Source organism: Rattus norvegicus, chromosome 1 (assembly GCF_021556685.1).
Source record: "Rattus norvegicus strain SHRSP/BbbUtx chromosome 1, alternate assembly SHRSP_T2T, whole genome shotgun sequence".
Lineage (NCBI taxonomy): Eukaryota > Metazoa > Chordata > Mammalia > Rodentia > Muridae > Rattus > Rattus norvegicus.
In genome coordinates this window covers 243,179,008-243,193,622 of record NC_141534.1, presented here as the reverse complement: position 1 = coordinate 243,193,622, position 14,615 = coordinate 243,179,008, and the positions used below count along the sequence as shown (strand labels likewise).

General features: G+C 43.4%; 1 protein-coding gene across 2 annotated transcripts in view; it reads right to left on the bottom strand.

Annotated features, from left to right (window-relative positions):
- Positions 1-364, bottom strand: part of Papss2 (3'-phosphoadenosine 5'-phosphosulfate synthase 2) — an 86,953-nt gene extending 86,589 nt beyond the window's left edge. For both annotated transcript variants that reach the window (XM_087551519.1, NM_001106375.3), the window contains 1 exon segment: positions 279-364. In XM_087551519.1, the coding sequence (XP_087407645.1) occupies positions 279-305 (27 nt within the window). In that variant the 5' untranslated portion in view covers positions 306-364.
- Positions 365-14,615: the final 14,251 nt, after the last annotated feature.

The window sequence follows — 14,615 nt, the reverse complement described above, 5'->3', positions numbered from 1 at the left end:
CTGGTTAGGAGCCACTTCGCAAACTCGAGAAGGCTCAGGAGGGCAGGACTCCTACGGATCAGAGGTGCCCAGTGGCACCGCACAGCGAGAGGCGCTCGGAGGGTGGCCCAGAGAGGGGGACGCAGACTTAGCGTCCACGTCCCTGCACGTCCCGGGACACCCGTGTCTTCCCTCTCGGCTCCGGGTCCCGCGCGGGAGCCTCCCGGGGAGGGCGGGACCCACTGAGGCTCGGCAGGGTAGGAGGGAGGGGAGGGCCGGGCGGGCGGCTGGCAGCCTACCGTCTTCTGCTTCTTGATCTCCGACATGCTGCGGCTGGGACGGAGCCCGGGTCCAGGGTGCAGAGACGTGGATGGCGGCGGTGGCTGCCCGGCTCCAGGGAAGGAGGTATAAAAAGGCTCCTCAGACACGTCGCACTTCCCTTGACCGGCCCCCTTCTCCTACTCCTCCTCCCGTCGCACTCCTCTCCGCCCCGTCGGCTCCGCCAGCAGCGCCCAGCCCCGGGGACCCGGCAGCCGCCTGGGCGGGGTTCCCCGCCGGCGCTCCGCCAGCTCAGGTCCAGGACAAGCCTGACACTCAGTTCTGCCCTCGGCCGCTGGAGCACTCGTCACCTCCCACCACATTTCACACCCCGCAAGAGTCTCTGGGACCCTAGCGGGTACTGAGTTAAAGGCGAGCGCATTTGAGGCCATCAGGCTTGCTGATGTGGACCTCAGCACCAGAGCCCAGACTTCACTTAAACCTTTAGGATGCTTACTCCGCACCTCAGTGAACCCTGCCTTATTCCTCATGTGCTGCCATCGTAGTCTGGCTTCAGGCAGTCCGTTCTTTCTCTTCATTTGGTATATAAGGTCATCGAGGTATTTGGGGCTTCACCAGATTATATTCCAAGCGAGGAGGATCCCAACGTCGCCTGTTAGTGCAAAGTGTGACCCCGCCCCCCAGCATCACTACAGCAAGAAAAAGGAAAACCTTAAGCTCATCAATTAACTGCCCTATGCGCATGACATGGTGGTCACTGTCCTTTCTGACCCACAACATCACAAACTGACCAGAGGAGGACTTAACTGCTACATATCATCAAAAAGTCAAGTCTGCGGGGGCCAGACTGAGAGGATGGGCAACGAGAGGGCAGAAAGCCTCACCGTTTATCTCAGACATTTCCCTACAGCAGCCCTTCTGCCCGTGGGGTGGGCCCCGAGGAAGAAACCATGCCAGCTGAAGAGGATTATGGCCTTTAGGTTTTATGGGATGCCACTCTCTGGAAAGATCCACATGTCAAGGATGAGTAAGCCAGAGAGAAGCTACGTTGACCGGCACCTTTGGGAGCAGTCACTGGCTTTCCAGTACCCTGTCTCCCTGTCTGAGGACACAAACAGGCCTATAGAACAGAGCCCTCAAAGGACCCGAGAAGACCTGCAAGGTCTGCTTCTTCAACCATTCCACCGCCTTTCTATGACAGGGCTGGAGAAGTTTAGGCGTGGGATGAATCATTTCTTCCACACCTAATTTACTTCTAGAAGACACTCGATTTTCTTTACATCTGAAGAGTTATTTACTAGTGTCCCTTCTGCGTGGGAAGATGGCAAAGAAAAGTAAACCAGAAAGCAAACGTCTAAGGGCAGGCTGAGCAGTAGGTGGCGTTCTTCACAGCTCCTATGCTAACATTCTCCCCAAGTCTGTGTTCATCACTCTGAGCCACGTGGTACCCATTTACAATCCTCCAGACCACTCACAGCATTCACCCGGGGGTCCAACTTTGCCCACGTTCTTTTCTTTCTAGAAATCAGTGAGGTTTGAGTAAACCTAAAAAGATTGAGCCTCTTATTGTTTAGAGAAATTGGAATCTGTCAACTTAATCGAAACCAACGGGGAGAACACAAGAATTCCAGTTTTGGTGTCACAGGTTCCCCAATACATTTTAGGGGTGCTTCTCATATTTTAATCAAGGATCTAACAGGGAGGCACCACCCATGCATGGTCAGGACAAAGGAATTCAACCGCGGTGCCCCCTAGTGGCTGTAATGAGTAAGTGTTTGAGGAAAAAAAAAACTGAATTGTTGAAACTCCTTACATATGTAGCATTCCATTCATTAAGAAGTCGTGTCCTGTACCTTCTGAACAGTCTTCCCAGATACAGGCAACAGCAAGACACAAAATAGATCCTCTTTAATCTTGTCATTTCAACTAATGCATGTTTGGAACCAATAAAAAATGATGAAGGCATGCCTTAACTGTTCTACTTTGACTTAAAGCATATATATGTCAAAAAGGTTTTGATGCAGGGCTATAGGCTTCTATCATGGTGTGGGGTCTTCTGATGGGAATTTACATACCAACCCCCATTAGATATTTACAATAATTTCCAGCTTGGAGTCTTGTAAACTGGAGCTTAGAGTTAAGAGCATTTGGACCTGAAAAGGTGGGTCTGCACGTAAGAGTGCTTGCTGCTGTCCGGGGCAGTTAGAGTTTAGTTTCCAGTGCCCGTGTCAGGCGGTCTCCTGTGACTCTAGCTCCAGGGAAACAGATGCCCTCCTACCACCTCACCTGCACCCCATCCCTAAGTAAGCTGATACCAATAAAAGATACCTTTAAAAACTAAAAAGAAACATTTAAAAATCAGTCTAAGAGGCAACAACCACCTTGATTCCTTCGAGAGATAGCACTGTATCTTTATCTGTCTTTCCGTCAGGCCTACAGCTAATTCTGCAGAAGCACAAAGGACAGTGGGAACTGATTGCCAAAGTTGCCTTGAGGAAGATTAAACATGACCCGGAACTTTAAGATCTGGTAGAGCTTTATGAGTTCTCTCTCCTCCAAAGTGGGTGGTATGAAAACTCTGAGGAATCAAAGGCAGGGAGATGCATGAAATCGTATGGTATGTTCAGCAGCTTACCAAGATCTCTGCTGCTGATTTTAGAAGACACGACAGGAGAGGAGAGAAGGCTGGAAGGGAGAACATGCTGTTCCAATCAGACAGCAACATGAATCTGTGTGTGTTTCCTTTTCACGCTCATTGGACTGTGTCTGCTGTGTGACTGGTCTTCACTGGGATGGTGGGATGCTTGGCAGGCCCAGAGATCGGAATTAACTGTCCTGTGGTATCCAAAGTCTGGTGAGTGAAGGGCGTGTGTGTGTGTGTGTGTGTGTGTGTGTGTGTGTGTGTGTCTCCAAGAAAATACATTTTTTTCTTCTTCTCATGATATGTACATAAGGTGTACATACATGTTTGTGTGTGCACACAAGCACATGGAGGCTCAAGGTTGATGTGGAGAATCTTCTTCAATTGTTCTTCCATATAATTCTTTACATTAGGGTCTCTCAACCAGTCTTAGAACTCTCCAATCCAGCTAGTCTCAATAGCCAGCTTGCTCTGGGAATCTGTGCCTGCACACTGAGACTGGAGTTACAGGTAGACGACCATGCCCACCCATTATTTTCTTGGGTCTTTGGGAGATCTGCTCTGAGCTTCTTAAGCTTTAACTGCTGAGCTGTTTCCCCAGCCCTCAGGAGAATTTCTTAAGAGCCGGTCTAGTTGGGCCTAGTGCCACAGGTTTGTCATTCTGTCTAATCGAGAGGCTGAAGGGGAGAGTGGAAAGTTTAAGGCCAGAAGAACTGGAATGCGTGGGTATTTGGAGAAACAGATGCAGCTCAACAGCAAAAAACTAAAAACTAGGGCAATGGCCACAGACGTTTGAAAGACGTTCATTTGATCTGAGTTTTCGAGTAGAAGGAGGCTGCAGTACATGTGACATACCATCTCCCGACTGACAGTTGTGGCTCTGTGAGACGATCACTTCCTATCTTCCTGTTCCTCAGTCTTCTTTCTGAAGAAATCAAGCCTGTTACTAATGGTTCAGTACAGACTACAGAGAAAAACTAGATGGGGAACACCAACAGTGGACCTCGCCACTCACCAGCTCCTCCATATATATATATGTCTCCCAGGCAGAAGGAATGCTCTTCTCCCTATCTCAGGCAACAGGTATTATGCAGTCCTTGTATTAATGTAGAGAGATGGTTCAGTGGGTAAAGATACGTGCTCCAAGGTCCCAGGACCAGAGTTCGATTCCCCAGAGCTCACATAGTGGAAGGATAGAACCAACTACTCCAAGTCATCCTCTGGCCTTTGTGTATGTGCAGTGTCAAGTGCATACACACACACACACACACACACACACACACACACACACACACACACACACACACACAGAGCAAAATAAAACAAGTATACTTCTTATCATGTCCAAACGTCACATAAAATACAAACAGATCATTATAGAAATTCCATGTTTCAAAGAACTGTGGTGACAAGATCTGTATTTGTCAACTGTCAGATAAACAAATGGCGTCCGCTCATTAACTGATTGAATCTCTTAGCCTCAAACAGATTCCTTGAAAGGATGCTTAGCAGTGCGGCAAAGCACTTAGCTTGTTACACTTAGGACTTTAAACAATTGAAAAATATTCGATTAGACTTGAGTTGTTAAATTACTTGACTGTTCATTTAAATAATTTATTAAATATAGACCTTTTGGGGCTTACATTCCAAAGAAATGAAGAAAAAAGAAAGGGGGAAATGCTAGACTAAAATTGAACAAATATGTCAAAATATGACTTTTGAAGAAATCCAAGTGTTGAAGAAGAAATTTATCTTGAATAGTGGAAAGATAGAATGTCTTTAGAGACAGGCTCTCAAGTAGCTCAGGCTGGCCTCGAACTCTCAATCCTCCTGCCCAGATCTCACTAGTGCTAGGTTTGTGGGCTTTCACCACCATGACAAGTCTTATCTTTCTTTAATACAAGACCATATCCTTTAGGTTCCTGTATTATAAGGCTTTACGTAATCCTATACATTTTCTCAAAAGAAATATAGCTCTATATATGTATTAATATTGTTAAAATGCTCTTAGGTGCTCTGGAAGAATAACTCACAGTCATTTAAAATTTTATCAAATTCACTTCTTAGTTTTCATGCAATGTTTCAGTCTCTTAATATTAAACACAAAACTATAGTCATGTGGTATCCTTGAGTTTCTGATCTTAGCCATTCTGACTAGTGTGAGATAGAATCTCAGGGTTGTTTTGATTTGCATTTCCCTGATGACTAAGGACATTGAGCATTTCTTTAGGTACTTCTCAGCCATTCGAAATTCCTCAGCTGAGAATTCTTAGTTTAGCTCTGTACCCTATTTTTTAATAGGGTTATTTGGCTCTCTGGAGTCTAACTTCTTGAGTTCTTTATATATTTTGGATATTAGCCCTCTATCAGATGTAGGATTGGTAAAGATCTTTTCCCAATCTGTTGGTTGCCATTTTGTCCTAACAACAGTGTCCTTTGCCTTACAGAAGCTTTGCAGTTTTATGAGGTCCCATTTGTCAATTCTATTAGTTTGAGTGTATCTGGTTTGATGTGGAGATCCTTGATCTACTTGGACTTAAAGTTTGTACAGGGCAATAAGAATGGATCAATTTGCATTCTTCTACATGCTGACCTCCAGTTGAACCAGTACCATATGTTGAAAATGCTATCTTTTTTCCATTGGATGGTTTTAACTCCTTTGTCAAGAATCAAGTGACTATAGTTATGTGGGTTCATTTCTGGGTCTTCAATTCTATTCCATTGATCTATCTGCCTGTGTCTATACCAATACCATACCGTTTTTTTGTTTTTGTCTTTGTTTTTTTTTAATCACTATTGCTCTGTAATAAAGTTTGAGGTCAGGTATGGTGATTCCCCCAGAAGTTCTTTTATTGTTGAGATAGTGTTTGTCTTTGTCACTGAAGTGTGTTTCCTGCATACAGTAAAATGCTGGGTTCTCTTTATGTATCCAGTCTGTTAGTCTATGTCTTTTTTGGAGGGGAATTGGGTCCATTGATGTTAAGAGATATAAAGGAATTGTTATTGTTGTTTCCTGTTATTTTTGTTGTTAGACGTGGAATTATGTTTGTGTTTCTCTCTTCTTTTGGTTTTGTTGCAAGGAGATTACTTTCTTGCTTTTTTTTTAGGGTGTAGTTTCCCTCCTTATGTTGGAGTTTTCCATTTATTATCCTTTGTTGGGCTGGATTTGTAGAAAGATATCGTGTAAATATGGTTTTGTCATAGAATATCTTGGTTCTCCATTTATGTTAGTTGAGAGTTTTGCTGGATATAGTAGCCTGGGCTGGCATTTGTGTTCTCTAGGGTCTGTATGACATCTGCCCAGGATCTTCTGGCCTTCATAGTCTCTGGTGAGAAGTCTGGTGTAATTCCAATAGGTCTGCTTTTATATGTTACTTGACCTTTCCCCCTTACTGCTTTTAATATTCTTTCTTTGTTTTGTGCATTTGGTGTTTTGACTATTATGTGATGGGAGGAATTTCTTTTCTGATCCAATCTATTTGGAGTTCTGTAGGCTTCTTGTATGTTTATGGGCATCTATTTCTTTAGGTTGGGGAAGTTTTCTTCTATAATTTTGTTGAAGATATTTATTGGCACTTTAATTTTTGAGTCTTCGCTTTCTTCTATACCTATTATCCTTAGATTTGGTCTTCTCATTCTGTCCTGAATTTCCTAGATGTTTTTGGGCTAGGAGCTTTTTGCACTTTACATTATCTTTGACAGTTGTGTTGATGTTTTCTATGGTATTTTCTGTCCCTGAGATTCTCTCTTCTATCTCTTGTATTCTGTTGGTGATGCTCACATCTATGACTCCTGATCTCTTTCCTAGGTTTTCTATCTCCAGGGTTGTCTCCCTCTGTGCTTTCTTTATTGTTTCTATTTCCATTTTTAAATCTTGGATGGGTTTGTTCAATTCTTTCACCTGTTTGGTTATGTTCTCCTGTAACTCTTTAAGGGATTTTTGTGGTTCTCTTTAAGAGCTTCTACTTGTTTACCTGTGTTGTCCTGCATTTGTTTAAGGGAGTTATTTATGTCCTTCTTAAAGTCCTCTATCATCATTATGAGATGTGATTTTTAAATCCAAATCTTGTTTTTCCAGTGTGTTTGGATATCCAATATTGGCTTTGGTGGGAGAACTGGGCTCTGACGATGCCAAGTAGTCTTGGTTTCTGTTGCTTAGGTTCCTGCACTTGCCTCTCGCCATCAGGTTGTCTGTGGTGTTAGCTTGTCTTGCTGTCTCTGACAGTGGTTTGACCCTCCTGTAAGCCTGTGTGTCAGCTCTCCTATAGATCTGTTTTCCTTCAGCATATCTAGGAACAGAGATATGCTCCTGGGTTTTGTGTGACCTAAAGCCTCCAGGAGGATTGCTTAGAGCAGAATAGTTGGTCTTACCTCTGCTCTCATGTGTGTCAGAGCTCCAGGATACTGGCTTTTGGCTCTAAGCACAGGCAGAAACCAGAAGTTTCCTGCCACGGACTGCTCCTAAGTTCCTGTATTCAGCCGGCACTAGGCAGGTTTCTCTTGGGCCAGGAATGTGAGCAGAAGTGGCTGTCTCCTCTGAGCTCTCAGGATTGTCCCCACTTCTGAGAGTCCAGTTATCTCCCACACAGGATTTGGCTATAGAGAGCTGTGGGACCGGTTCGGCTCTGGGTGCAGGCAGAAACCGGAAGAGTCCTGTCCCAGATGACTTCTGCCTTTGCGTGTCCTGAGGCCACCAGGCAGGTCACTTGGAGCAGAATAGTTGGTCTTACCTCTGCTCTCAGGTGTGTCAGAGCTCCTGGTGACTGCCTTTGGCTCTCGGCACAGGCAGAAACCGGAAGGGTCCTGCTACTGACAGCTCCTATATTCCTGTATCCAGAGGGCACTAGGCAGGTTCCTCGTGGGCCAGGAATGTGAGCAGAAGTGGCGGTCTCTCCTGTACTCGCTGGATTTTTAATGACACGAAATTTAACAGGCTTATTTGATAGGAACCAAGAATCATGAAGAATCTAGATTTCAACATGAGCATATAAGGAGAGCCACCTTCGTGACATAAAGGCCAAAGAGTGGCTATAAGGAAGCAAGAGATCAGTGAGAGGAATCTGGGTGGAGGTGAGATCTGAATAAGGTTGACATCAGTCAGGTTTATTCCTAGGAATACAATATACTGATCATTGTGATTCCCCCAGAAGCTTAAAACAAGCAAGGAAACCCCAAAACAATCCTGTTGCTTGGGTTTTACCTTCCCCAGATGCACAGCTGTCTGGATGGGGGGTGGGGAGTGTTGCCATAGAATATGCCACACTCTGGGATGATTCTGCTGTGCGCCAGCTGGGAACCACAAAGGTAGCCACCGGTTCTCTCTAACCATAGCGCGTACAGAAATTCCTGAGGGTGCTTACAAAAGCATGCATTCCTGACTCTCACCCTGATGTTCTTCCACAAGGTCATTGAGGCCCAATTAACATGAGGACTTTTTCATTTGGCTGGGAGCTCTCTCTCCAAGTGCTTTGTTTAGTCTGAGTCCCCGGAGAGCTTTAAATTCATAACACCATCACAAGGAGACCCTACTTTCTTTGTTTACCACTCTGAGACCAGAATGTTCTTGCTTGAATGGTGGGAAAGGAAAAAGAAAGTTCAAAAAACCCATTAATGGTTTTTAAAACATTGATGCTTTTAGCATTTTTAATTTGTAGTCCTGCATACAAAATAATGATTTCACTAAGACATTTTCACACGTTTATCATTATATATGCCTAAAAATAAATGTAATCGAGGAAGTGAAAGACCCCCCACAATGAGAAGTTAAAATGGTGAAGAAAAAATCTGAAGCCACAAGGCCTCCCATGCTCATGGAGAGGAAGAATTAATATTGTGAGAATGGCGGTGCCTCCTGTGCATACCTAGTTTGTATCTTCCCATGTCCCGCTCAGTTCTTCTCTACTCAAATAGCCCCACTCTCGTGACATAGAAAGATGTTGAACTTTTATCTCCGAAGTATTTACTGACACTCGTATCTCCTCCTGTGAGAACCGTCTGTTCAGTTCACTGGCCCATTATTAATGGGTGCTTTTCATATTTAGTTTTTCAAGTTCTTTCCAGAGTCTACATGTTAGTCCTCAGTTAGATGATGAGTCCGCAGAGACTTCTTCCCACTCCTTAAGCTGTCTCTTCCTTTGCTCTGCAGATGCTTCTAAGTTACGTGTAATTCTACTTGTCGGTTCTTAGAGTTATTTCCTGAGGCAGGAGAGCCCTTTTCAGAAGGTCCTTGCTTATGCCTGCACCTTAGGGTATTCTTCCTGTTTCCCTCTGGCAACGCCGGGGCTTAAGGTCTCAAGGTCCTTGACCAACTTTGAGCGTACTTTTGTATGAGCTGAGAAAGGGATCGAGTTTAGTCTTTCAACTATTGCTGCGGTGGCTGTCTTTCCTCCAATTGAGTGTTTTAATTAAAAACAACAACAACAACAACAACAAAACAAGCAAACAAAAAATAAAAAGCAGCAGATGCCTGGGTTTTTCCTCAGTCCTGTTTCGATGGTTCATGTGTCTGTCTGCCTTTATGCTGGTGGTGTTACGGTAGCTCTGTGGTGTAATTTGAGGCTGGTATTGTGATACTTCCAACATTCTCCATCTACTCTTGCTACTTGGTGTCTTTTGTGATTCATATGGATTTTGAGATCTTCATTCTAGTTCTGTGAGGAGTATCATTGGAAACTTAACGAATATTGAATTAAATGGATAGGTCATTTTTTGTAATGTAGCCATTAGAGCACAGGAAATCTTTCCACACTCCAGTCTCTCCTCAATTCTTTCTTCATAGCTTTGTTTGTTTGTTTAATAATTCTGAATCTTACATTTATTTATTTTGATGTTTTTTTGAGACAGATTTTCTCAATATAGCCCCGACTGTCCTGAAACTTACTGTATAGACCAGGCTGGCTTTGAACTCAGAGGGGTTTGCCCCTGCCCCCTACATGCTGGGATCAAAGGCTTATGCCATCAAACCTGGCTCTTTGCATTTTAAAATTTTCATTGTAGAAATATTTTACCTCCATGTTTATTTATATTTATTCCAGGGAATCTTCTCAAGGATTTTGTAAATCTTTGAATCAGGAACCTCCCCTCACCATTTCATTCTTGTCAAGTTCATTACTGGTACATAGGAAGACTATTGATTTTTCTGAGTTGATTTTATACTTCTTGAAATGATTATTATAGCTAAGAGTTTTGTTATGAAATCTTTAGGGTCTTTAGAGTATGGGATCATGTCATGAGCTCATAGGGATCACTTAACTTCTCCTATTTTTATCTAATTTATTATTTTTCCTTCTTGCTTGCTCTGGCTAAGATTTGAAGTATTATATTGAACAAGAGTTGAAAATGATTCAGGTCTAACTGGATGTCTGGCATGTAGAAGAATGCAAATAGATCTATGTCTATCACCCTACCCAAAACTCAAGTTCAAGGGGATCAAAGACTTCAACATAAAACCGCGTACACTGAAAGAAGAGAATGTGGGGGAATAGTCTTGAGTGCATTGGCACAGAAGACAACGTCCTGAACAGAGCACCAACAGCTCAGGCACTAAGATCAATACTTAATAAATGGGACTTCGTGAAACTGAAAAGCTTCTGTAAAGCCATGGACAAAATGGCAACCTATAGAATGGGAAAAGACCTCACCAACTCTACCTCTGACAGAGGGCTAGTATCTAAAATATATAGAGAACTCAAGAAACTAGACATCAACAAACTAAATAATCCAATTTAAAAAAAATGTGGTACTGATCTAAACAGAGAATACTCAACAGAGGAATCTTACATGGCCAAGAAGCACTTAAAGAACTGCTCAGCATCCTTAGCTATTAGGGAAATACAAATCAAAATGACACTGAGAGTCTGCCTGTCAGAGTGGCTAAGATCAAAAAATCTCAAGTGACAGCTTGTGCTGATGAGAACAAGAGGGACCACCCTGCCACTGCTGGTGGGAGGGAGTGTGCGCTTAGGCAGCCACTTTGGAAGTCAATCTGGCGGTTTCTCAGAAAATTAGAAATTGGCCTACCTCAAGACCCAACTATACGTCTTCAGAGCATGTACACAAAAGATGCTGCATCCCATCACAAGGACACTTGCTCAGCCATGTTCGTCGCATCTTTTTTCCCATAAGAGCCAGAAACTGGAAACAACCTAGATGTCCCTCAACTGAAGACTAGATAAAGAAAATGTGGTACATCTACACAATGGAATATTACTCCGCTGTTAAAAAACAATGACATCATGAAATTTGCAGGCAAATGGATGAAAGTCGAAAAAAATTATACTGGATGAGGTAACCAAGACTCAAAAGACAAACACAGTGTGTGCCCACCGATAAAGGATGTTGGCTGTAAAGTAAAAGACAATCATGTTACAGTTCACAAACCCAGAGAGTCTAAGGAACAAGGAGGGCTTAAGGAATGATGTGAGGATCTCCCTGGGAAGGGGAAATAGAATCAATGGGGTGGACTGGGGACAGGTGTGGTTGGGAACAGGAGGAATCAAGTGGCGGGGTCAGGGGGAGAATACTGGGAGAAACGGCTGGCATTGGGGGGCATTTCAGAGGCAGGCGGAAACCTAGAGCAATGGATACTCCATGAAATCCACAAGAGTAACCTTAGCAAAGGCTCCTCATAATGGGGGACATAGATCCTGTCCAGTCATTTTCTGTAGCCAGGGCAAGGCTTCAAGTGGAGTGATTGAACACCAACCCAGTCATAAAACATTTGACCTATATTTTTTCTTACCTGAAGAGTGTGCTGGGATTGGAGCCTAGCATCGTGGTCATCAGAGAGACTAGGAGACTTTATCCAGCAACTGTGGGTGCAGATGCAGAGTCCCACTGCAAGGCATTAGGTGGAGGAGAGGGATGGAGGGTAGTATACCAGGAGAACACAGCCCTCAAATCAACTGGCTTGGACTCAGAGGAACTTGAGAGAAAATGGAGCCTGTCTAACCCAGGTCCTATGCATATAGCTTATGGCTTAATGTTCTTGTGGAAATCTTCACAGTGGCAGTGGAGGCTGTCCCTGACTCTTGCCTACTTGAGAGACTCTTTTCCCCTTACCGGGTTGCTTGTCCAGCCGTCATGTTTTGGCATGTGCTTTGTCTTCTTCTAACTTTGTTATGTAATATTTGGTTGGCGTCCCTGGGAGGCCTGCTCTCCTCAGAAGGGAGGTGGTGGACGGGAGGAGGTGCTTGGGGAAGAGAAGTAGGGGTGTGAGGTGAGGGGAAACTGCTGGATGTAATATACAAGAGAAGAACTAAAAAATTTTTGAAAATGTCAAAAAAAAAAAAGAGTTGAAATATCCTTGTCTCACTTCTGATTTAATTGGAAAAGTTTTCAATTTTTCCCCAATCAGTATAAAGTTGGCTATATGTTTGTCATACATAGTCTTTATTATGTTGAGGTACATTCTATTCCTAATTTCTTTAGGGCTTTTAAAATAAAAGAATACAGATGTTTGTCGAAAAGCCTTTTCTGTATCTGAGATGGTTGTGTAATTCCTACCCTTAGTGTATTTATCTACTGTCTTACACTTACATTTTTAAAATTTATTTATTTTTCTTTTGTGTATATTGTGTTTTCCCCATCTTTGTATGTTCCCCATGTGCATGCCTGGAGCTCATAGAGCAAGAAGAACACATTTTTCATTTGGTTCTCTGACTTTTCCCTCCTTGATTTCTTCAGTGGCCCACTGGTCATTCATGTGGTATATTTCTGTGGTTTCTCTTGTTACTGAATTCTCCTTTTATCCTCTGTGAGCCATAGCGGTTTTTCTAATGTTGTTTATTTATTAATACTGCATTCTTCTATATGGCTTGTGGTGCCTTCCCCATGACACACAATTCTAGCTGTCAGGCGCCATCCCCAGCAGCAACTGAGTTGATACCAAGTCTTTGTCACAGCAGACCATAGGTCCTGAGGGAGATGCAGTGTGGTTCTGCAACCTGCAGCCTTTCAAATTGTTCCCGTTCTTGACCAATTATGTGTCGCCACCTTTACCCGGCTCTCTGCCATGCTTCCTCAAATTGTATAGGGCATCCGATTTAAAATGTTAATAATTATAATGGCCTGATCATTTTACATGCATTTAAGAAGAGCAAGCTTCCTCTGCCTTGTGTCTCTATTCGGGTTTCTTACACTCACACAGAAGCCATCTTTGTGGAATTACCAACAAACACTATTGTTCTAGTTGTAGAAGGCTGCTACAGATTTTGAGAAGAACTCTGTATGTTTACTCTACTAAACCTCATTAGTTAGCAAAGTAACAAGTCTTTCTCTCCCTTTGTAAGCATAACTATCACAGCACCCGGAGAATCAGTGGTGTAAGTGTCAGAGGCAAGTGGGGCAGTGAGGTAAGTTGTTTTGGGGAGTGGTTGCCTGGACACGGCCCTTCTCTTTGAGAGATGATACAAAGGTAGGCTAGAACTTCTAAAAAGTTATGTACCAAAAAGAATCCTAGTCTCAGAAGCAGAAGACCTATATTCTGTCTTTCTGTTCTCTTTCCTGTTCCCTCAACAGTGGTCAGGGACCACAGCCCAAGGAAGTCCCAGGGCCAGTTAGAAGATAGCCTATGGCATAGAATAGATATGACTTGAGCTCTCCTCAAAATTTGCAGACCCTCTGTAATACAGAATTTTCCAGGTTGTCGGACAATAGCTTTCATCTAGTTTTGCAGGAAACTACCAGCTCTCTCTCTTGCTACCTACGAGCAGTGGCTACATCGCTTTTTGTACAGGTAACATATTTTTGCTTGTGAAAGGGTCCCCCTCCTCTCTTCTACACCAAGAAAACAAGAGTACCCCAACATTAATGATGCTAAATGGGCACCAAAATCAATCTGCACAGATAAATCCTATTCAAGTGACTTTTTTCCTTCAGTCAGTTTTCCTTTCCATTTAATATAGTGTAGAACACCTCCCACCTAATTGCTACTGGGAAAGTTTCCCTCATTTTTCTAGAAAGACATTTTCACTAATGTTCGGGTGGAACAAACCTTCTATCTTTATCCTTCTCCTTCTCCTCCTCCTCTCCCTCCTTCTAGCTAGTCTGACTCCAAGACTCACCCTCTAAACCTAAAAAAGTAGAGGAAAGGTTTTGTTGTGTTGTGTCCTCTTCCCTAATACTAGGTAGCTCCCTGCCCCACATCTGCACCACCAAGTCCTCAGGACTTCACCACGCTCAGATTTCACCAATTGTCACTGCCTGTAGTTTTCTGTCTTACCAAGTCAGGCCTGGGATTAGCAGGATAAGCTGTCACCTGTCAGTCAGATCCCAATATATAAATCTTGTCAGATATTTATATTACTGTAACTGCCACACAGCCAGGTGATATATTTTCCCTAATTTCTGACAGCTTCTTTAATCCATAGCTGACTGACAGGCATAATCCAGACACGATTTCGCAAATGGGAATCCTCCACTCCTGTCCCCAACAATTTATTATCAACAGATCAATTAAACTACTACTCACCTTTATGCAAATTGCACTCATTAAAGAGAACCTTCTTCCAGCTTCTGCCCTGTGAGACCTTCACTTGCTCATCCAGGTCACAGACAACTTCTTTGTGGGCGGGAACCATGTAGCTCAGTAGTAAAGGGCTGGCTGAGCGAGTGCAAAACCCTGGGCTCCAACCCTTCCCCAACAACAACAGTAATAAAGAAACAAAGATAACCTTCAAACAGGAAGAATGCCTTCAGTTTGCTTTCTTAATGTTAC